Here is a 24,836-nt window from a genome sequence, read left to right on the forward strand (position 1 = left end):
TTCACCTTTTTTTTTTAAAGGAACATCCTAACATAATCACTTGCTGTTACTTGGAAAAAAAGATGTTTTTTTTGCATCATTCACCCTCAAAACAAGTGTTGGAAGCTATTTAAGGCCAATTCGAATAGTCAGCTCGAATAATGAGCTCGAATACCGACTCGAATAGTGAGCTCGAAGTCCGAGGTCGAATCGAATAGTAAAAATTATTCGACTCGAATATTCGACTGACCTCGAATAATTTACTATTTGAATTCGACCAAACTCGAATTTTAAAAAGGGGTATTTGAGCACCACTAATATAAACTACCTATGTAGACAAAGGGCTTGATTCACTATGCGGTGCTAACCTACTTAGCACGTCTAAAGTCTTTAGGCGCGCTAACCAGGGTGCTAAGTAGGTTAGCACCGGTTTTCTCAATCAGATCGCGCGCTAAGTACCGCGCGCAAAGTTTTGTGAACACAAAGTCCTATGCGTGCGCTAAGTCCCATAGGCTTAAATGGGCACTTCGCACGGGGCGCCCTGCGCTCTGTGCAGTGCGCGCGTAAAGTTTTGCGCGCAAAAAGCTCGTTTAGATGTGCTGAGGGGTTTTTTATAGGCGTACTAACAGTTAGCACCGCTTTGTGAATCAAGCCCTAAATGGCTGAACCAATAAACAATCTTTTTACCCAACTCACAAAATGGTGGACAGATAACACCCTGTTTAACCCAAAGCACAAAATGGATGCTATCAAAACCAAGATGGCTATTACTAAACACAAATTGGCCTAAATAAACAACCTATTAATCATGTCAAATTATAGTGACTCATTAGACAGCATGGAGGGGTGTTGCCCCATAAACTGAATCAATATGCAATTATTTAACAGACAGGAAGATCACCTCTACCAGCACTTCAACTTATCTGGTCTGTGTTACTACACAGAGTAAGAGGGTAACAATATATATAGTTTTGGAGTGAAATATCTGAGTCATCATAAACTTTGCTAAGCGTTGCCTGGTAACAATATATAAAACATCAATGCTTGTGATAGGTAATTGGCAAATCTAGTCTTTATCTCTAAAATGAACTATACAATGTTGCAGTACGCTATCAATGAATATTGGATTATATCTAATAATCTATAGGAAGATAAGTTCTCAGTAAGTAAATTTCTTGCTAAGTGTAGGGGGTTCTTTCAGTGTGAGAATCAACTCTTTTAGCAAGGATTATGACTACCAACTAATAAAAGTCGCTTTATCAATCGTATATTCAGATAGCAGTACTGGACATATATATATATATATATATATATATATATATATATATATATATATATATATATATATATATACATACATACAGTGGCTTGCAAAAGTACTCGGCCCCCTTGAAGTTTTCCACATTTTGTCACATTACTGCCACAAACATGACTCAATTTTATTGGAATTCCACGTGAAAGACTAATACAAAGTGTTGTACACATGAGAAGTGGAATGAAAATCCCACATGATTCCAAACATTTTTTACAAATCAATAACTGCAAAGTGGGGTGTGCGTAATTATTCAGCCCTCTTTGGTCTGCGTGCAGTCAGTTGCCCATAGACATTTCCTGATGAGTGCTAATGACTAAATAGAGTGCACCTGTGTGTAATTGTGTGTAATCTAATGTCAGTACAAATACACCTGCTCTGTGACGGCCTCAGAGGTTGTCTAAGGGAATATTGGGAGCAAGCAACAACACCATGAAGTCCACAGAACACACCAGGCAGGTCAGGGATAAAGTTATCGAGAAATGTAAAGCAAGCTTAGGCTACAAAAAAGATTTCCAAAGCCTTGAACATCCCAAGGAGCACTGTTCAAGCGATCATTCAGAAATGGAAGGAGTATGGCACAACTGTAAACCTACCAAGACAAGGCCGTCCACCTAAACTCACAGGCCGAACAAGGAGAGTGCTGATCAGAAATGCAGTCAAGAGGCCCATGGTGACTCTGGACGAGCTGCAGAGATCTACAGCTCAGGTGAGGGAATCTGTCCATAGGACAACTATTAGTCATGCACTGCACAAAGTTGGCTCTTATGGAAGAGTGGCAAGAAGCAAGCCATTGTTAACAGAAAAGCATAAGATGTCCCGTTTGCAGTTTGCCACAAGCCATGTGGGGGACACAGAAAACATGTGGAAGAAGGTGCTCTGGTCAGATGAGATCAAAATGGAACTTTTTGGCCAAAATACAAAAAGCTATGTGTGGCGGAAAACTAACATTGCACATCACTCAGAATGCACCATCTCCACTGTCAAATATGGTGGTGGCAGCATCATGCTCTGGGGGTGCTTCTCTTCAGCAGGGACAGGGAAGCTGGTCAGAGTTGATGGGAAGATGGGTGGAGCCAAATACAGGGCAATCTTCGAGGAAAATCTCTTGGAGTCTGCAAAAGACTTGAGACTAGGGCGGAGGTTCACCTTCCAGCAGGACAATGACCCTAAACATAAAGCCAGGGCAACAATGGAATGGTTTAAAACAAAACATATTCATGTGCTAGAATGGCCCAGTCAAAGTCCAGATCTAAATCCAATTGAGAATCTGTGGCAAGATCTGAAAACTGCTGTTCACAAACGCTGTCCATCTAACCTGACTGAGCTGGAGCTGTTTTGCAAAGAAGAATGGGCAAAAAGGATAATCAAATACGTTATTAATCAGAACAATTCCATAAAACTATAATAATCCTTGATTGAAAATGTTCATCTCATGTATCTAAAGAAAGATGAAAATCATAGTGACTTTTATTACACAATCGATTAAACTATAGCATGGGTTTACCGTAATGGAGGTGCATGATCAGGTAGGACACAAAAGGAGGAGGACCCTGCCCAAAGGCTTACAATCTAGAGGGGGAGGTAGGGACACGAGAGGTAGGGGACCAGAGTTCAGCTGTGGGTTTAGAGCAATTGTGAGGTAGGCCAGAGTGAAAAGGTGAGTTTTGAGCGCCTTCTTGAAATTGTTGAAGGAGGGGGCTGCCCTAATGGGTGGAGGTAGGGAGTTCCATAGTGTTGGAGCGGCTCTTGAGAAGTCTTGGAGGCATGCATGGGACTGGGTGATGCGGGGGACGGTCAGGCGAAGTTCATTGGAGGAGCGGAGTGAGCGACTTGGTGTGTATCTCTGAGTAAGATCAGAAATGTAGGTTGGGCAGGTTTTGTGGATGGATTTGTAGGTCAGACACAATATCTTGACTCTGACTCTGGACTGAATAGGAAGCCAGTGGAGGGATTCACGGAGGGGAGCCGCTCTGGTGGAGCGATGGGAGGAGTGGATAATTCTGGCTGCCGCATTCATGAGGGACTTCAGTGGGGCTATTCAGGTCATAGGGAGATCAGACAGAAGGGCATTGCAGTAGTAGAGGCGGAAAATTATAAGGGCATGGATGAGGAGTTTGGTGGGGGCAGAGGTCAGGAAAGGGCGAATCTTACAGATGTTACGAAGGTGGAAGTTGCAGGACTTTGTGAGGTTTTGGATGTGGGGAGTGAAGGAGAGTGCGGAGTCCAGGGTGACACCCAGACAGCGGGCTTGAGAGGTAGGGCGAATGGTAGTGTGGTTAACAGTGACATGCACATCTGGGAGGTTCATGGATGGCCGGGGTGGGAAGATCATAAATTCTGTTTTGTCTAGATTTAGTTTTAGGAACCGAGCGGACATCCAGGAGGAGAGGGCTAATAGGCAGGAGGAGACCTTGTCCATGGTAGTGGTGGATATGTCAGGGGTGTGGAGGTAGATCTGGGTATCATCTGCATACATACATTCTCTTTCAAGGTTTCCTCCGACTCTCCACCACTGCATAGTCGTAACGTCACAAATGTGCATGCATGGGGTGCTCCCAACTATAGGCGTTCAATCAAGGACATGTATCGCCGGGCAGCGTCTGCACACCTATCCACAACCTGGCCGACCCGGATGTACCAGAAGAACGAGGGAGTAGTAGGCATGAGTACTGCCCATTTTTAATTGTTTACTTTAAATTTTAGTTCATTGGGAAAGCCACCATGGAAGTGTGAAACATGTTTTCCACTTAAGCCACACCCCTGCCACACCCCTAATTACACTCCCACCGCACCCTTAGTTATGCTTATCATAATGAATTCCTAAGAAAATATGTTGTTTTATAATTCAAACCACACTGGTCCTTTTTATCCTGGTTAATTTTCCTTCATATTAACATTTCAAAATAAGAAATATCTTAACTTAAAGGATGGGAATAAAGTTTAGAGTCAATTAAACACATTTTTCAGTAGAAAAATACATATATTTCCATAGATCTGTACATCAGCCCTGAAAGAGGGACAAATGAGGATGAAAGAGGGACAGAGGGACAGAGTTCCCAAAGAGGGACTTTCCCTCCAAAAAGAGCGACAGTTGAGAGCTACTGTATAACGTTATACGATAAATCACTTGTTTTGTGTTGCAATTAATGTTATCACATTCTATATAGCATCCGTTTTTGAACCACTGGAATTGGAAAAGATCCTGTTTCTCTCCACACACCTATAGTTTACACACAAGTTCTTGTGTGTCATTGTCACTTCAGCAAATATTTTTGTTTGTATTCGTTCTGCATGGTTCCACCTCTTGAAATATTAAATATTTACTTAATGTTAGTCTTCTGCGTACTAAGCAGAGAATTTGCATTTCCTAGTGAGACTGCAGAGTATTGTGATACCGGTGCCTGTACTATATACTGGGTTGTGTGTTCCCTTTGCTACCTCTGTGAAATTGAATTGTGTGCTCCTGTGGTGCACTACGATTGGCAGCCTGAGGCTGATTATTATTATTATTATTTATTGTATTTATAAAGCACCAACATATTACTCAGCGCTGGACATTAATTTAGGTTACAGACAATATTTAGGGGTCACATACAGCAATATGACAATGCAGGAATACAAGAAAACCAGATCACACAGCACAGTATGAGTACAAGGTAATGCTTAGTCAGTCACTGGATGGGAGCATGGAGATTAGGCAAGTTAGGTTCACTCAAATGCATAGCATGGGTTTACCGTAATGGAGGTGCATGATCAGGTAGGACACAAAAGGAGGAGGACCCTGCCCAAAGGCTTACAATCTAGAGGGAGAGGTAGGGACACGAGAGGTAGGGGACCAGAGTTCAGCTGTGGGTTTAGAGCAATTGTGAGGGGTGGTAGGCCAGAGTGAAAAGGTGAGTTTTGAGCGCCTTCTTGAAATTGTTGAAGGAGGGGGCTGCCCTAATGGGTGGAGGTAGGGAGTTCCATAGTGTTGGATCGGCTCTTGAGAAGTCTTGGAGGCGTGCATGGGACTGGGTGATGCGGGGGACGGTCAGGCGAAGTTCATTGGAGGAGCGGAGTGAGCGGCTTGGTGTGTATCTCTGAGTAAGATCAGAAATGTAGGTTGGGCAGGTTTTGTGGACAGATTTGTAGGTCAGACACAATATCTTGAATCTGATTCTGGACTGAATAGGAAGCCAGTGGAGGGATTCACGGAGGGGAGCCGCTTTGGTGGAGCGATGGGAGGAGTGGATAATTCTGGCTGCCGCATTCATGATGGACTTCAGTGGGGCTATTCGGGTCATAGGGAGACCAGACAGAAGGGCATTGCAGTAGTCGAGGCGGGAAATTATGAGGGCATGGATGAGGACTTTGGTGGTGGCAGAGATCAGGAAAGGGCAAATCTTACAGATGATCTAGAGTACATGATCACCAGCCTCAGTGCGTTGCCTGCAGTTTGGCATCAGTCCATGAAGTGGTTGTAATTTCCATGGACAGAGACAGATTTCGTCACCAGCAGAGGAGTTGGTGTGTGTGTATGGTGTCTAGCAGATTTGTTTGCTCGTCCTGGCTGAGTCTTTTCAAGGTATGTCGGAGGGCGACAGCCTTGTTTTATTGACACGATCCCTGCGCTTTGATTGGCCTGATAGGCTGCTTGTCAAGTGACAAGCAGTCTACTGGGGCAATCAAAGTGCTGGGATCAGGCTCGGATTTACCTCACAGGAGCCTATAGGCACAGATGTCCTGGTGCCTTAGACTTAGTGCTCCATGAACCTTCAAACCCCACTGAATTGTACCGCAAGTGTGCTGGCTGCCCCAGCAGTCACTTCTCCCTTACTTCCTTTGCCCATCATAGGTAGCTACAGGTGCCCCTTAGTATTAGGTAGCCAGAAGTACCCTTAATATTAAGTATCTAGAGGTGCCTCCAAGTATTAGGTAGCTAGAGGAGCCTTAGTATCAAGTAGCTAGAGGTGCCCCTGACTGAAGTGAGATCTCGTCAGTGGAATGCAGAGAGCTGGGTGAGTAACCTCTCATTTACAATTTTATCAGGACTCTGCATAGTGAAAGAGAGAGGCGCTCGGGGAGGGGAATGAGCCGCCTTTCCATCATCAGGCGCCTGTAGGCACGTGCCTATAGTGCCTTATGGTGAAATTGGTTCTGGCTGGGATCGTGTCCATGAAAACCACTAAACCCGCCGGGGCTCAGGGTGAGTTCAGTGGAGTGGCCATTAGTTAGAAGGAGCGAGGGTAAGTTACCAGCGCAGGTTAGCTGCAATATCACAGCATAGCGTGCGCTGAGCTTGCACTCCTGTAATTGATGAATCCACCCCAATAGCAGTAATACTTGCTGCTTCACCTGTCACCCAAATTTACCCAGCAGCTTTTTGTTGTTGACAGATGCGAGAGGAAGGAGGAGGAATGAGGATAGCATTACCCCAGCTGAAAGCAATACATTCGGGTGCCATGCTGGGACTCCATGCACATCCAATGTTTCTACTTCCGTGATGTATGAGGGCCAACAGTTTTTGAAAACTATGAACAGACTGTGTAGGGAAACTCTCATACTACATGGAGGTGGTAAACGTGGTCAGTGATTGGCCAATCAAAATTGAATGTGTGTACCAGGCCTTGGGAGGTAGGTGTGTGTGTGTGTGTGTGTGTGTGTGTGTGTGTGTGTGTGTGTGTGTGTGTGTGTGTGTGTGTGTGTGTGTGTGTGTGTGTGTGTGTGTGTGTGTGTGTAGGGGCGGGTCTTACAAGAGGCAGGGTGATGGGCGTGTCTCAGGTGGTGGCGAATAGGGGGTTGTGCCAAAGTGGACAGCTCACTGGCTGTCTAAAGTGCCCTTTACTCTCATGCCGAGAGGACGCTCACTCACCAGCTCCATGTGTTCCAGCACTGATGCCACCTATACTTGGCTACCTATACAGGGGGAACCTATACCTGGCTAACTATATACAGTGGGCACCTATACGCGATACCTATACAGTAGGCACCGCACCGATCACTGGCTACCTATACAGGGCGCACCTATACCTGGCTATCACTACTGGGGGGCACCTATGCCTGGCTTCTTATATACAGTGGGGCACCTATAACTGGCTATCAATACTGGGGGCACCTATACCTGCCTTCCTATACAGGCGGCACCTACACCTAACTACCTATACCTGGCTACCTACACAGTGGCCACCTATACAGGTGGCTATCTATACTGGGGGCACGTATACCTGGCTGCCTATACTGGGAGCACCTATGCCTGGCTTCCTATACAGGAGGCACCTATACTTGGCTAACTATACTGGGGCACCTACACCTGGCTTCCTATACAGGGGACATCTATACCTGACTACCTAAACTGGGGGCACCTATACCTAGCTTCCTATACGGGGAACCTATACCTGGCTATCTATACTGGGGGCACCTATACCTGGCTTCCTATTCATGTCTGGCTACCTATACTTGGGGCACCTATACCTGGCTTCCTACACAGGGGGCACCTATACCTGGCTACCTATACTGGGGGAACCTATACCTAGCTTCCTATATGGGGCACCTATACCTGGCTACCTGTACTGAGGGCACCTATACCTGACTACCTATGCTGGGGGCACCTATACCTGATTACCTATACTGGGGTCACCTATACCTGGCTTCCTATACAGGGGGCACCTATATCTGGATACCTATACTGGGGTCACCTATACCTGCCATCCTACGCGGGGCACCTATACCTGGATACCTATATTGGGGACACCTATACCTGGCTATCTATACTGGGGACACATATACCTGGCTTCCTATAAAGGGGGGGGACTATACTGGCTACCTATACAGGGGGCACCTATACCTGGCTACTTATACTGGGGCACCTATACCTGATTACCTATATTGGGGGCACCTATACCTGGCTTTCTATACAGGGGGCACCTATATCTGGCTACCTATACTGGAGTCACCTATACATGCCTTCCTACATGGGGACACCTATACCTGGCTATCTATACTGGGGACACATATACCTGGCTTTCTATAAGGGGGGGCTATACCTGGCTACCTATACAGGGTACACCTATATCTGGCTACCTATACTGGAGGCACCTATATCTGGCTACCTATACTGGAGTCACCTATACCTGCCTTCCTACACGGAGGCATCAATACCTGGCTACCTATACTGGGGACACCTATACCTGGCTATCTATACTTGGGACACATATACCTGGCTTCCTATAAAGGGGGGTGGGGGCTATACCTGGCTACCTATACAGGGTACCTATACCTGGCTTCCTATACAGGGGGCACTTATACCTGGCTTCCTATACAGGGGCACCTATATCTGGCTACCTATACTGGGGACACCTATACCTGGCTATCTATACTGGGGACACATATACCTGGCTTCCTATAAAGGGGGGGGGACTATACTGGCTACCTATACTGGGGGACTATAAATGGCTACCTATACTGGGGCACCTATACCTGATTACCTATACTGGGGGCACCTATACCTGGCTTTCTATACAGGGGGCACCTATATCTGGCTACCTATACTGGAGTCACCTATACCTGCCTTCCTACACGGGGGCACTTATACCTGGCTACCTATACTGGGGACACATATACCTGGCTTCCTATAAATTGGGGGCTATACCTGGCTACCTATACAAGGGGCACCTACAACTGGCTACCTATACTGGGGGCACCTATACCTGGCTACCTACCTATACTGAGTCTGAGGACTTTTTTTGGGGGGGGGGGGTTAATCGCAGCTATAATGGACGGTCGGATGCCATGCAATCATTCCAAATTGGGGGGGGATTGGTGTTGGGTCCATTCTCACAAGTTTGCTTTAGGCAGCAATAAGTCTGGAACCGATCAAAGCTTCCTCATGGACCAGCGGAGAAGTGGACACACTGATGTTGGGCAGATTTATCAATAGTGTCTGAGAGAAAAACTTAAAGAAGTTTCTAGAAATTATGCAGAATTGTCTCAGACATTTTAAATTGAACCTAAAGCATGTAAACTTAACCTCCTTGGCGGTAACCACGTGTGTGACACAGGGTAAGCCGCCGGAGGGTGCCGCTTAGGCCCTGCTGGGCCGATTTACATTTTTTTTTAAACACGCAGCTAGCAAAGTTTGGTCTGATCGCCGCCGCCGATGCGCCGCGATACAGGCCCCCCCCCCCCACATATCCCTTGCGCAGCCTGGCCAATCGCCGCCAGGCTGCGCGATGGGGATAGATCGGGACTCCCTGTGACGTCACGACTTCGATGACGTCACTCCGTTCGTCACCATGGCGACGGGGGAAGCCCTCAAGGAAATCCTGCTCACAATGGGATTTCCTTATGGGCAAGCGGCGCCGGCAGCGATCGGAAGATACGGGGGGATGCTGCAGGGAGGGGGGAAGCATGTAGCTAGCGTTAGGCTAGCTACATGCTTAAAAAAAAAAAAAAAAAGTGAAAGAAACCCTCTCGCGGCCGCGCAGCCGCGGGAATTATACCGCCAGGGAGGTTAATCAGGAATCGCAATTTCACATCATTTTGTGCCAATTTTAGTGGTCAATAGCAAAACCTTCATACATGCGATCGCCAAAATTGGTAGGTATGTTAAGGGGAATAGTGGGAACAAATCAAAAAGAATTTTTCAAAAGGACCTTGTAGTTTTTGAGAGTCTCGATTATAAAAATGCAAAGGAAAAATGGTTTTTAAACTGTAATTTTTCTGAGTTTAAAAAACATTTTTTTCTGTTGCAATTTTAAAATATTTCTCAAAAACGACAAGGTGTTTTTGAAAAATTATTTGTTCCCACTATTCCCCTTAACATACCTAGAAACTTTGGTGACGACAGCAACTAAAGTTGGCACAGAATGACATGAAAATTATGCAAAATTACGAAAGGATTACACAAAATCAATTGAATGTCCCAATCGTAATTAAATATGGGCGTAATTGCAAAACATTTTTTCGTTAGTGTAATTAGCACATCAACACAATAATCACAAGTCCGCATACTTCTGCTTCATAAAAAACATGGGGCTTTCCTGTTTTAGTATAGTTGCTGTCTGGGGCTTTACAAGGAAGAGATGTGACTGACAGCTGTGACAGAGAACTTCAATTCAGTTACCGGTATGTGGGGAATAAAACAACACATACAGCACAAGCTGACAGCTCATGCCTCAGAGTGGCAGCTTTACATGAGTTTTAGAAGTGGTTTAACCTCCTGAGCGTTGCGCCTCTCAAGGGGTTTTGGTAGCCTCAGAAGGCCCCAGGAGAAATCTATTAGATTTAAAGTAAGCTAGCACTAGGCTAACTAGTATAGGTGGCCACCACCCCCCGATCGCCACGCGATTCCCCCTATCCAGCCGCTTATACATTACCCAGCCTGGTTCCAGCGATGGCCGCAGCCTCCCCGCACAGCTCCGGGCTACTCTATGGGGAGGATTAGGACTGCTCATGACGTCATGTACGATCCTCCTCATAGAGAAGACCAGAGCTGTGCGGGGAGGCTGCGGCCATCGCTGGAACCAGGCTGGGTATTGTATAAGCGGCTGGATCGGGGGCAATCAGGGGGTGGTGGCCACCTATACTAGCTAGCCTAGTGCTAACTAACATGTTGGACAGACATTAAATCTAATAGATTGCTCCTGGGGGACTCCTGAGGCTACCAAAACCTCTTGAGCGGCATGCCCGACAACACAATGTCGGGCATAACCGAGTGCATGAAAAAAGGGCCCGGCTGGATAGCAAAATGGCGCAGGTGGATAACAAAATCTGCTAACAATAAACATGGTTGTCAAACTTGGATAACGATAAATACAGTTGTAAAAACATACAGGAAATAATAACGAAAATATATTTATGTTAAAAATCTTTATGTAATTCAACAGTATAGCTTAACCCAACCCTACTCTCACACAGAACCCTCCCCTGGTGGTGCCTAACCCTAACCACCCCCCTGGTGTTGCCTAACCTTAACTAGCCGCCTGGTGGTGCCTAACCCTAACCACCCCCCTTGGTGGTGCCTAAAACTAACCGCCGCCCAGGTAGTGGCTAACCCTAACCACCACCCCTGGTGGTGCCTGGTGGTGCCTAACCGTAACCACCACCCCTGGTGGTGCCTAACCCTAACCACCCCCCTTGGTGGTGCCTAAAACTAACCGCCGCCCAGGTGGTGGCTAACCCTAACCACCACCTCTGGTGGTGCCTAACCCTAACCACTCCCTCTGCAGAAACACCCTTTTACACATAGAAATGATAATATCTTTGATAATGTAGAATATGTACGTACAAACAATATATGATAAAAACTATAACGTTGCAAGTTTTTAAAATGATAACATACTTCAAAAACTAACGTTGTAATGATAACGATATTTATTGCGGTGCCCTTTTTTCTGCTTTTTTCGCCGTAATAACGATAGCTGCATTAAAGTCTATGGCGGCGCTCTTTTCGTCCACCCTCAGCCAGCGCCCTTTTTTCTTGCTATCGTTTAACCACTTCAGCCCGCAAGTGTTTTCACTTCTAGGACAGAAGCAATTTCCCCCTGTCAGCGCTCCTTCCATTCATTCGCCTATAACTTTATTACTACTTGTCACAGCAAAACGATCTATACCTTTTTTTTTTTTTTTTTTTGCCATGAATTAGGCTTTATTTGGGTTAATTTTGCTAAGGGCCTGAGCCCACTAACACAGCTGTGTCCACTTTTTAGTTACACATCAATGTTACAGATGCTGAAAAGCAGACAGAAGCAGCTACAACTGCGTTAGTGGGCTCAGGCCCTAAGAGTTATTTTATTCTAAATAAATTTTAACGGCAATAATGAGAAAAAAATTTAAAAAAATATATCTATTTCTCAGTTTTCGGCCATTATAGTTTCAAAATAAAACGTTCTACTGTGCATAAAACCCACACATTTGCCCATTTTTCCTGGTTATGGCAACATTTAAAATATGTCCCTACTCCCTAGTACAATGTACAGAGATTGCAGGTGCTTCCCTCTTTACAGGTAAATAGATCTCTTTCTGAAGCTTTGGCTCGGGTTCCCTTTAATATGGCTTACATAGTTACATAGTTATTGAGGAATTGAGGAATAAAATTGCTTCTTTGTAGCAATACTACTTTATACATTGTTCAGTTAAGGTTTGCCCATTGTGAAATCTTTCCTCTCACTAATTTACATTTTTACATTTATTACAGGTGGTTATCTTTAGTGCTGGTGGTAAGCGCATTACTGTGAAATGTGTGTTTGCTCTGTGTTAAAAAGTCACTAAGCACATGCTAAGATTAGATTCCTCCATAACACAATAGCTTAGGTTAAAGATCGCTGGTAGCATGTGGTTACACATACCAATAGACAGCTATGTATAGATTTAAGGAGTGTTTCTGAAGTTGAAACCAGGATAATTGATTGAAACAAATGGACAAACTTCACTCGAAATCAATTAAAGTTTACAATGTGCAGGGGGCTAGTAGGATAAGACTGCAACCAAAAACTAAAGGGCAACCTGTAACGATCGGTGTCAGCAAGAACAGATTTTCTGATTATTGGTGATCTGCAGTATCACCAATAATACAGACGTTATACCTGATCATGTGGTGATCTGCAGAATCACCAATAATGCACGTATAGCAAGACAGAGGACACCCAGGTGTAAGATAAGTGTTAGGTGTAAGATAAGTATTTGGTGCAACAGTAAATATAGATAGAGATGCCGACTATCCCAGAGGAGCTGGTAGAGGGAGGTATCTCTATAGAGCACTGGAATCAGTACCCCAGCAGGCTGGAGACACGGAAGAGTTAGTGATCGGTTCACCCGAGGAGCGGATGAAGCACAGTAGGACAATGTATACTGATCACTCGTGGAGTGGGTGATTCAGGCTGTACTGCAGCAGATGATCACCTGAGGGGCAGGAGATCAAGACTGTACTGCAGCTATCAACCTGAGGAGCAGGTGATTCAGACTGTACTTCAGCTATCAACCTGAGGAGCAGGTGATTCAGACTATACTGCAGCTATCAACCTGAGGAGCAGGTGATAAAGACTGTACTGCAGCTATCAACCTGAGGAGCAGGTGATTAAGACTGTACTGCAGCTATCAACCTGAGGAGCAGGTGATTACTAAACTGAAAATCCCTCACCAGCACTAAGCTCACTGGTGAGGGCTGAAGAGTCAGACAAGCAGGATCGGCAACACACGGACAGATACGGTACAAAGACAGAAGACTGAATCAGAGTGAGGTATAAGCTGAGTCGGCAACTAGATCAGATTGGCATAGGAACAGAATCAGAAGACAGAAGAGTAGTCAATGCTAGCAGAGGGTCATAACAAATAATACAATTCAATTAGTACTTTAAGCTATCAACACAATCTGGCTAAGTGTGGATCCCCAGCTCCTGCTGGTTCTAGCACACTTTCGGATCTGACTAAGGGTCTGAGTGCTAACATGTAGCATTTGCAACAGCAGACAAAGAGCAACTGACAGGCAGGTCCTATATATACTCAGAGCGCTCCACAGCGCCGCCCCGGTCACTCAGCCAATCCGGAGCGCTACTGGAGTCAGCTGACCGGCTGATCAGCTGACTCCCCTTCTACTTGCATAAAGGTCTTGTCGCCTGGCCGTAGCACTCAGTCTATGTGCAACTGAGGGACCAGGCAAAACTCCAACATGTAACCGCGCGGCGGAGGCCGCCGGCTGAGACGCGGATACGGCCACCATGCCGCTCACTGCCGCGGCGGCCTCTCCGCTATCCATTACACAACCCCAATAAGAGCATCAGAGCAACCCAATGATGATATAAATAATACTAAGGCAATGAAAACCCCACAGGTGTCTGATGATGGGAAGGCGGCTCCCTCCTTCTCTATGCAGAGCCCTGAGCAAAGCATAAATGAGAGTTTACTCACCCTTCTCTCAGCATTCCACTGACATGATCCACCTTCAGGCACCACTAGCTACTTACTAATACTGAGGGTACCTTTGGCTACCAGGAGAGGACTGGGATCTTTTGGCCTGGGGGAAAACACAAACTAGAGGCCCGTTTTCACGGCAGCCGAAGCCCAAATGACATCCCACATTCGCCCCACATGCTATATGCCGGTAGTCACGTGGGGCGCCAATGCAGAAATACAGCATGGACACTCGAGGGGCAGTGTGACAGGTTAATTATAAATGCACAGGCACCGTGGGGCACATAATACATTTTGAGGGACAACGGCCAGGGTTTCCATCGCGTTCATCATTTGTGATTATCGTACTTGATCAACCACATCGGCCCGAGATTTCCCAACATCTCAGATCGATACATTCCACCAATTTCCACCCGAAATCAGTCAAACCGTTGATTGGGCATGCTTGTGGCGGTACAGATTTTCATCCAATTTGATCATAATTATCGAAACTGTTGGTGGTTCGGCCAGCCCTAAATCATTAAATGAGAGGCAGCCTGGGGGGAAATCTCTCCCCTTCCCCCCTGGCCAGTCCTTCCCTGCTGGCTACCTACTGTAATACTTGGGAGCACCTCTAGCTATTTAATATTGAGGATATTTTTTGGCTACCGAATACTAAGGGCAGGCCCGGCCCCAGACTTTTTGCCGCCTGAGGCAATATTTAAAGAAATCGCCCCCTCCCCCCCAAGCCGTGGGTGTGGGGGGCCGCCCGAGCTGGAGGGGATAGCGGGCAGGAAGGGGGTATTGGGCCTAGCGACGGGGTGGTCCCTCGCCTGGTTCCCCCGTCCTCCGCTCCACCTTTAAAAAGTTACGTTGCTGCAGCTATTGTAAGAGGCAACGGGCAGGGATCACTCACCTCTTCCTCGTTCCAGCGTGCGCTCCACTGACATCACTTCCTGCTACGCCGCCCACTCACAATACAGTGGGCGGCGTAGCAGGAAGTGACATCAGTGGAGCGCACGCTGGAACGAGGAAGAGGTGAGTGATCCAGGCCCGTTGCCTCTTACAATAGCTGCAGCAACGTAACTTTTTAAAGCTGGAGGGGAGCGGAGGACGGGGGACTCAGGCGAGGGAGGGGGGGGGGGTCTGACCCCCCTTCCTGCCGCTAGGCCCAATACCCCCTTCCTGCCCACTATCCCCTCTAGCTCGGGCGGCCCCCCACACCCATGGACGGGCGGGTGCCACCCCCCACCCCCCCAGAAGTGCCGCCTGAGGCAAAAGTTTCACCCCACCTCATGGGCAGGCCGGCCCTGACCAAGGGACACCTGTAACTACCTATGATGGGCAAAGGAAGTATGGGAGAAGTGACAGCTGGGCCAGCCAGCACACTTGCGGTGCTGTTTGGCGGCCATTTGCAAGTTCATGGAGGGCGAAGTCTAAGGTACCAGGACATCTGTACAAATAAATAAATAAATGAAATAAATAAATAAATCTGTGCCTATAGGCTCCTGTGAGGTAAATCCGGGCCTGGCATCTAGAAAGCGCATTCGCACAAAAGTGAAACTAGGATAATTATCGTTAAAGAGGGAATCATGAAGTGGGAGTTTACCTGCGAGGTGCACTAAGGCTTGGCTGATGGTCCTTTGGCTACCCTTCTCCTCCATCCTCACATAAGCTTACTTCTTTTTGCTTCAAAGGTATCTTTTATGTCTTGCATTATCTTGTATTGCAGTTTGTTTCCCCACTAGGATTGCGCTTGGTTCTTTGCACTGCATGCACATTATCTTGGCCCATTACTATATATTATATATCATATTGATTGCACTTTTTTAAAACACAATTATTTATGTATATGGGCCCGTTTTCACTGGCGATTAGGATGAGAAGCGATCGCCGCATCGCCTCATATCCCTCCCCAGGTACTTCCGGTTGTCCAGAGGTGCCTTTAGGCACCAGCTGATAAGGCAATTGCCTGGAGCAAAGTTTTATCTGGGGGTGGCTTCCAGAGGGAAAAAAAAATATTTTTCTTGTCCTTAGAGACTGAAAACTGAGGGTGCGGAGATAAAAAGTTCTAAGGAAAGCATTTGCTGCTCAGCCTCTCATAAGGAGTCTACAAAACTTTTGTCTACAACACTTTGTATGACATTCCCTAATTAGTTGTTATCTCGGGATCTAGAGTGTGTCTGTTCACTCCTGTCCCGCCCCTCCTTATGACTAGTGTTGGGCGAACAGTGTTCGCCACTGTTCGGGTTCTGCAGAACATCACCCTGTTCGGGTGATGTTCGCGTTCTGCCGAACACCTGATGGTGTTCAGCCTTTTAAGTTCGGGTTCGCCCCGAACTACTAAATGGCCGCCGAACAGGGCCGAACAGGGCCCCTGTTCGGCCGAACAGGGCCCTGTTCGGCCAAATACTGCCCCCCTATGGGGTCGCAGGCATAAGGGGGGAGCATGCCCCGATCGCAGGGGGGGGGGGAACGGAAATTCCCCCCACCCCCTCCGCTAGCGCTCCCCCCTCTGCCCGCTTCCCCATACAAAAGTTTCAGGAAGTACTGGTAGCTCCACAGTGGTTCGGAGAACAGGAGGATACTGCTGAGTGAAGGACTGATGCGAAGAGACGTATTCCACAGTTCAAGCCAAGGGTCAGGGCAGGCAGAGTTCAAGAACGGTCGGGGTCACAAGCCAAGGGTCAGGGCAGGCAGAGTTCAAGAATGGTCGGGGTCACAAGCCAAGGGTCAGGGCAGGCAGAGTTCAAGAATGGTCGGGGTCACAAGCCAAGGATCAGGGCAGGCGGAGTTCAAGGATAGTCGAGTACACAGGCCGGGTCACAACAGGAGATCAGATATAAACAAGGTATCGCACTAGGAAAACTAGCCAAGCAGTGAAGGGCAGTGCTGCTTAAATACTGGTGGCAATTGAATCTGGCGCCAGAATTCACGCCTGCGCATGCGCAGTGCGCAACGCTGTGTGCGCGCCTACCTTCGCGTAAGTGCAGTGCGCAATGCCGTGCGCGCGCACAACTCCACGCACCGCGCAACGCCGTGCGCCATCTTGTTTTGAGAGGAACTACAAGACCCAGCATTCCTCCGCGCGCACACGTAGAGACACCTGCCTGGAAGCGCTGAGAGTCACGGACCCGGTTAGTTTGACATTAGGTAAGTCCACCACTACCTCCTCTATTTACCAAGAATTTGGTTTTTAAGCTCATTTAGCTCCATTTGATCCTTTTGGCGCCTCTGTTCTCCTGCACCATATCGCCTGGGTGGAGGGTTGAACCCCCTTTTTCTCATCTACAGAGAGCGACTTCTTATTCCTGAGTGGGGCCAGGAAAATCTCCCCACCTGCCTTTACAGTAGTTGCCTAATGGTAACCCTGGTTTGTGAGTATTAATATTTACTCTATCTAGTAACCATTTACCAGTACATATTACACTATTGGGGCTCTTTGTGTTCCTTGTTTTTATCTGTGTGATATGGGACTGCAATACTATCTAAGCTCTCTGCTCCATCTCAGTATCTCTCCACTCCTTTTCTCTACCTCATTCACCTTCGTTTCCCCCCATACCCCAGTGCTGGCTGTCTTCTTGTCATACAGGAAAGCTAAATAAAAGTGCTTTTCTTCCCTCTCTCTCTGGATAGTGTAATGGTTAAGGGCTCTGCCTCTGGCACTGGCAACCTGGGTTCACACCTCAGCAAATCTCAGCTATTCCTGCTCAGTAAGCCAGCACCTTTTCAGTGGGAGACCTTGGGCAAGACTCCCTAACACTGCTACTGCCTATAGAGCATGTCCTAGTGGCTGCAGCTCAAGCAATTTGAGTCCGCCAGGAGAAAAATGCAATATAAATGTTCCTTGTCATTCTCTACTTTGCTTTAGTACATTTGAGGCAGGCCGGGCACTGTCACTTTAAATGCTTTTATTTTCTTGCAGCCATATATACATTCATTGTTGATAAACATCACATCATTTTCGTCTAACAACGTAAACGTTACAGACCTTGAGTGGTGGCGGTGCTGGGGTGTTGGGGACGTAGGTGACCGTCCGTTCTTCCCTGGTCACCTACGTCCCCAACACCCCAGCACCGCCACCACTCAAGGTCTGTAACGTTTACGTTGTTAGACGAAAATGATGTGATGTTTATCAACAATGAATGTATATATGGCTGCAAGAAAATAAAAGCATTTAAAGTGACAGTGCCCGGCCTGCCTCAAATGTACTAAAACTTCGTATAACCTGCTTCTGCTTTCAGTCTGCCGGTCTGCACGCCACCAAGCTTGTTTGAATAAGCCTCTATACAGGTGCAACACCGGGATGTGTACAATATAATTTGCAAGTGCAGTTTGACTCCCCCCTTCCCCCTCCAGAAAGTTTCTGCTGAGTGCCGAGTGGTATCAAATCCTGCTGTGTACCATTCTCTACTTTGCCCCCCCAATCTTACCCTCACAATTGAATCACACCAATCTTGTTATTAGTAACCCTGGCCCATAGCTGTCAAAACATGCATTCATTTTTACCGACAGATTCTTTCACTATGATTGGATATACTGATTACCAACCAACCAACCCCCCACATCAATTATACTTTCAATCAATCTGTTGCAAAACTGTATCAAAATATTTTCTGGTGATATGCTGCAGCATTGCGATTTAATGGGGGGGGGCACAGGTTTCCTTGCCTGGAGTGGCAAAATGGCCAGAGGCGCCCCTGCGGTTGTCTTCCGGACAACGGGATGCGGCGTCATGTGGCTTCCCGGCAGCGGCTATGGGGAATTGGATGCATGCTGTGGAAAACTGCAGCATGCTATCCATAATTTCTCCCGCGTCGCATTGCGCCGGAGTACGTAGGTAAATTTGCGTCAATGGAAACAAGTCCATAGATGTGAATTGGTTGCAGTTTCCTTGCGTTGCGATGCGAAACGATTTCCGCATTGCAACACGTCTAGTGGAAACGGCCCCTAAGTATGCTGTTGCTAAATTTAATTAAGATTGTACGTTTTGCATTTTGTGAGGGAGGAGTCTCCTTGTTGGAATTATTACTGTTTACCTATATGATGATTGTCATTTAAAGGACACCAGTAACATCATTTTCATTGTTTTTATCCATTTCTTTTTTTCTGTATTTGAAATGCAATAAAACGTATGATTATCAGCACCGGCCCAGGGGGAAAGAGCCCTAGAATGTTGAAATCTACAAAAGGGCTTTAAAAGGGTTTTAACCACTTGCCGACCGCACGCTTATACCGTGCGTCGGCAAAGTGGCAGCTGCAGGACCAGCGACACAGTACTGCATCGCCAGCTGCAGGCTGATTAATCAGGAAGCAGCCGCTCGCGCGAGCGGCTGCTTCCTGTCAATTCACGGCGGGGGGCTCCGTGAATAGCCTGCGGGCCGCCGATGGCGGCTCGCAGGCTAAATGTAAACACAAGCGGAAATAATCTGCTTTGTTTACATTGTACGGCGCTCCCCGGCCAATCAGCGGCCGGGGATCGCCGCCATGTGACAGGGGACGTTCTGTCACTGGCTGCACAGGACGGATAGCGTCCTGTGCAGCCCCGATCTCCGGGGGGGAGCAGGTAGGAGAGGGAGGGGGGAATTTCGCCGCGGAGGGGGGCTTTGAGGTGCCCCCCCCCCGCAACTAGCCTGCCCACCAGAGCGATCAGACCCCCCCTGCACACCATCCCCATAGGGGGGAAAAAAGGGGGGCGATCTGATCGCTCTGCATGAAACCAGATCTGTGCTGGGGGCTGCAGAGCCCACGCAGCACAAATCACAAAAAAGAGCGCTGGTCCTTAAGGGGGGGTAAAGGGTGGGTCCTCAAGTGGTTAAACTACTTACAACAGTTTACACAATACCATGAGATTTAACAACAAAAATATGTAATAAAAAAACAGTACTTTATATGTTGTATGCAAAGACAACTTTGTATCTCTAAAAACATTGTAACGCGAGTCGTTTGTAAGTAGGGGACTTTGGGCTCTTTTCCACTGCTGCTTGTGCGTACACCCGCGATCACACTGCAGTGCGTACCCGCAAGCAGCAATTTCCACTAGCACCATTTTCCCGTTGGGAACCGAGCACAATCGCGGCGATAATGGCACAGTCTGTCGTTTGAGTAAGCGGGAGGGAAATGAGCTCCACGATGATTTATTTGTAAACTGCTGTGCTCTAGCGATGGATAAACGGCTGAGATCCACTTTTTGAAGCAGATCGCAGCCCGTGGAAAAGGGCCCTTTCTGTAGTTGAGCGCACTGCTTCACATTGCACACGTGTGCTCATCGGATATCATCATCACACACATTGCCAAATTCAGCACAACAACACAACAATGTGCTTGCTAAGCCCTCACCCACTGTCTATTCACATCAGAGCTACACTAAGGCCGGGTTCACATGTATCATTGATTGTGATTTGTCAATACGATTTTTCAGCAATTGCAATCGCAATTTTGTTTGGGCAATGAGAAATCCATTGTGGTCTCTCCATAAATGCTGCATGCAGCACAAATCACAACGGCAGTGAGAACCAGTGGCGTAGCTATGGAGCTATGGACCCCAGCGCAAGTTTTACATTTGGCCCCCCAAGCACTCTATACATAACAATTGTTAAAGCACAAAGCACATCAAAGACAGCCACAGTGTCAGACGTTCAAGAAGGGGATGGGGAACAGTTTGTTAATGATTACTACTATTCAAAGCTTCTATAAGTGATTATTACCAGCACAGGACCAATACAGAGGTTCTAATACTGTGGTTGAGGGAGGGCCCCATAGGGCCCCTCCTGCCCAAAAGCCCCAGTGTGGTTGCAACCTCTGCACCCCCTATTGTTTCACCACTGGTGAGAACCCTCAGATTGACTTACATTGTCACAGCTTCTTTTTGATTGCCAGCAATCAGCAAAGTGCTGGAGAAACCCCCAAAAAGCGTTCCATTGCGAACCAGTCCTAAAACGCAAAGCAATTTTACAAAGTCCTTTCTCTGCGAATGTGTTTTGCATTTTTAGAGTGGCAAGGATAAAAGACACACACACAAGAAAAACCAGTGTGCAGGACTTCCTGATAAAACCGGATTAAACAGATTACACTCTCATAAAACATGCACTGCGATTTCGTTGTTTTAGGCCTCATTTCCATATGCGCGCTTTTAGCTGCACTTATGGAAAGGCAATCGCAGGGACAGTAGACAGTGCATAGACTGCACTCTCTGATGTTTCCATACATGCGCTGCGATTCACCGTGGAATTGCAGCACATGGTTGCCTGCCTTTTGGGGCAATCGGCCCGCGGTCCCATTCAATATAATGAATGTGATCACAAGCTCCGCCCCTAGGAGTGACGTGCAACGCAGAGCAGCGCTGAGGGCACAGCTCTGCATTGCTTATATGGAAACGAGCCCTTAATTACTTGCGTTTTTGTTACACTTGCAAACGGATCCCAAAACGCATAAAAACGCCTGCAGTATAAAACAACCAAAAGGATAGGTTCACACTGGTGTCTGAAAACTGTTTTCCAGCATGCGTGTGCCAAGCCTCTATAACGGACCTTGCACAGTATAATAATAATAAGTGACATTCAGAATAAAATGGTACAAAGTTATGCATAGCATGAAATGCCAAACAAATATACAATTTTTTTTATCATACCTGAAAACCATTTTGCAGCTCTGTCACTTCTAGTCACTCCTCTGCTCTTCTCTTCTCACTACGGCTCTCCAGGTATTTTATTGCTAGAGCCAAATAGCAGCATGTAGGGACATGAGGTGGCTCACCGATGCCTTCACAAATATGAGCCAGCTGGAGTCGGGATGATGAGTGCTCCGCCCGCTCAGCTAGCTGTGTTATCTATATGCGGCTAGAAATAAAGAAGGGGTGTGAAAACAAGTCTTACAGCCAGCATTGTAAATTAACCCTTATCCCACTTCTACTCAGGGGCGTTGCTAGGATCCTACAGAGATCCGGGGCACTCCAGCCGGAAAATGGGTGCGTCCATGCACCAGAATGAGGGTGTTGTCATGGGTGGAGACAAATTTACATAAAGTTAACAGTGGTCTAAGTAAGCCTGACCAACAAAATGTTGGCTGAAGTCTCCTCTCCATTAACAAAAAATCCAGCATATCACACAAATAGGCACTTAGACATAACTGGGCAGAGTTACCTGGCTTCTGTGCTGGCTATAAAGATCAAGGATAACACAGCGCTCAAGGCATCAAGGCCCATATGCAAGTCACTTTTTCACCTGTGTTTTCTCCTAGGTGATATTTTTAAACTTTTAAATAAAATGCCTTTTAAGCCCCCAGAAGGTAAGAAAATGATTACAATAATTTTGATAGTACTTTTTCACCAACATTTTGGTACTTTTTTAGTTGAAAAGTACTGGAAAATTATTTAAAATCAAAGATGAAAAATTATCTCCTAGGTGAAAACTCAGGTGAAAAAGAGAATTGCATATGGCCCTAAGAGTGAACCAGTCCTCATCGGTATGTAGTCCAACATTTCGGCTCTGCAATCAATACAGCTGATGTGCACATACAATTTATAGGAGGGTGGACGACTGCACCCCTCCCCCCTTATAATCGGACTCACCAGATGTTGCGGCCAGCCGGGCCTGTGATCACTTTTGGGGTATAGGCCACCCCACAGCCTCTCTGGCACTCTCCAATGGTCGCCAGCTCTTGGAACACCCATGTTATGGCTGACTCTTAGACTTTAGAAAAAAGCAGAGGACGCCTTCATAGCGTCAAAATATCGACCACTTCTGTGCCAGGGGGTGGTTTTGCTGATCGGTGCTGCGTGGGCTCTCCAGCCCGCAGCACCGATCAGCAGGCAGGCAGGGCGATCAGACTTCCCCCCCTTTTTTCCTCACTAGGGGGATGTCCTGCTGGGGGGGTCTGATCGCCGCCGGCTGCTTGCGCTTGTGGGGGGGGGGGCTCTTCAAAGCCCCCCTCCGCAGCGCTTCCTGGCCTCCTTTCCCTTCCCTCCCTCTTTCTCCTTCTGTGAGCGGCGCAGGACGGAGTTCCGTCCTGCGCCGGATAGGATAGGCTTCAGCCTATCAGGTGCCGGCGGTCCCCGGCCAATCAGAGGCCGGAGATCACCGATCTCCTCTACGGCGCTGCTGCGCAGCAGCGCCGTATATATGTAAACACCGGGGAAGATCTTCCCCGTGTGTTTACATTTACCCTGCGAGCCGCGATCGGCGGCTCGCAGGGTGTTCACGGAGACACGCTCCGTGAACTGACATGGAACGGCCGCTCGTGTTTCTATGCAATCCACTTCAGGATTCAGAGGCGTAGTTAAGCGTACGCCGAATCCTGAAGTGGGTGAGCCAACTGGCTGTTAAAAGCAGTTCTGAATAAAATTAGACATTACATGCACATAGTGCAATCCACAATAACTTTGCTGATACAGAATATGACATATCTGTGTATATGGCAATCTGGGTGGCGTGAGGGTGAGTGCTTAGCTCCCCCGTGTAGCCGCCATAAGCGACTCTTCCGTTAGAAGAGCGGTCCCGGTGTTACCACGCCAGGACGTTGCATGCACGTGGTAACGTGTGAGCGCTGAAATATTGTGTATAAAATTCTGTCCTGGCTACTTTGGCTTTCTGCTGGGTGGGCTAGCCTGCCGTTGCTGGCAGTTCCCCAATAGCATTCAGGGACGGAGCTAGACCAAGTTGCGTCTGGAGTAAGCTCAAGTTTTGGCGCCTAAAGGTCAGGTTTTGGCGCCTAAACTGCCATTCCCCATCCAAATTTTGCCGCATTTTTAAGAATTCAACAAACTGCGCCTGGGGCAAGAGACCCGTCTGCCCCCCCCCCCTAGATCCGTCCCCGATAGCACTCCCTGACCAGGGGCATTGCTAGCCCCAAAGATCAGTGGCACATGCCCCGGATCTATTCTGGGGTGCCCCGGATGTCCCCCAGGCAGAGTCAGATGTGGTTCCTCAATGGCGGGCACATGCTAGGAGCTGTGGTGCAACAATTGGGGGAATGCTGGGTGCTGTGGTGCCTCTATGTGGACATAGAGGGTGCAGTGGGTGTACGTTAAAAAGGGGCGCTGGGAAAAAATGGTGCAGGGTTTTAAACGATAAACATGGATAACGTTTAAAAATATAATGTACTATATTTCGTTTAAAAATAATGTTTTATAAAGTTATAAATCATTAAATAATGTGCATGAAATCGGCAATTGTGAAAACGTTAATGTTCCGTTTAAAAAGTGAAATGTATAATAACGTTTAAAAAAAATTAGTAAGTAACCCTCCCTGTACCTACCCCTAACCCCTAGACCCCCGTATTGGTGCCTAAACCTAAGACCCCCCTGGTGGTGCCTAAACCTAAGACTACCCTGATGGTGCCTAAACCTAAGAACCCCCTGGTGGTGCCTAAACCTAAAGGTCCGTACACACGCCGGACTTTAGGCAACGACGGGTCCGTCGTTGCCTCCCGCTGGGTGGGCATGCCAGCGACAGTCCGGCGTGTGTACGCTCTGTCGTCAGACTGATACGGCTGTTCCTGAGCGATCCGCCGGGCGGATCGCTCAGAAACAGCCGTATCAGTCTGACGACAGAGCGTACACACGCCGGACTGTCGCTGGCACGCCCACCCAGCGGGAGGCAACGACGGGACCCGTCGTTGCCTAAAGTCCGGCGTGTGTACGGACCTTAAGACTCCCCTGATGGTGCCCTAAACCTAAGAC

At 47.4% G+C, this 24,836-nt stretch overlaps 1 protein-coding gene across 2 annotated transcripts in view; it reads right to left on the minus strand.

Moving 5' to 3' along the window:
• Positions 1-21,976, minus strand: part of LOC137542372 (NXPE family member 1-like) — a 172,691-nt gene extending 150,715 nt beyond the window's left edge. For both annotated transcript variants that reach the window (XM_068264229.1, XM_068264228.1), the window contains exon 1: positions 21,789-21,976. Coding sequence is in view for 1 of the 2 variants with exons in the window: in XM_068264228.1 (XP_068120329.1) it covers positions 21,789-21,799 (11 nt within the window). In the remaining variant the exon portion in view is untranslated. The remainder of the gene's footprint in view (positions 1-21,788) is intronic.
• Between the last annotated feature and the right edge of the window lie 2,860 nt (positions 21,977-24,836).

This window comes from Hyperolius riggenbachi, chromosome 12 (assembly GCF_040937935.1).
Source record: "Hyperolius riggenbachi isolate aHypRig1 chromosome 12, aHypRig1.pri, whole genome shotgun sequence".
Classification (NCBI taxonomy): domain Eukaryota; kingdom Metazoa; phylum Chordata; class Amphibia; order Anura; family Hyperoliidae; genus Hyperolius; species Hyperolius riggenbachi.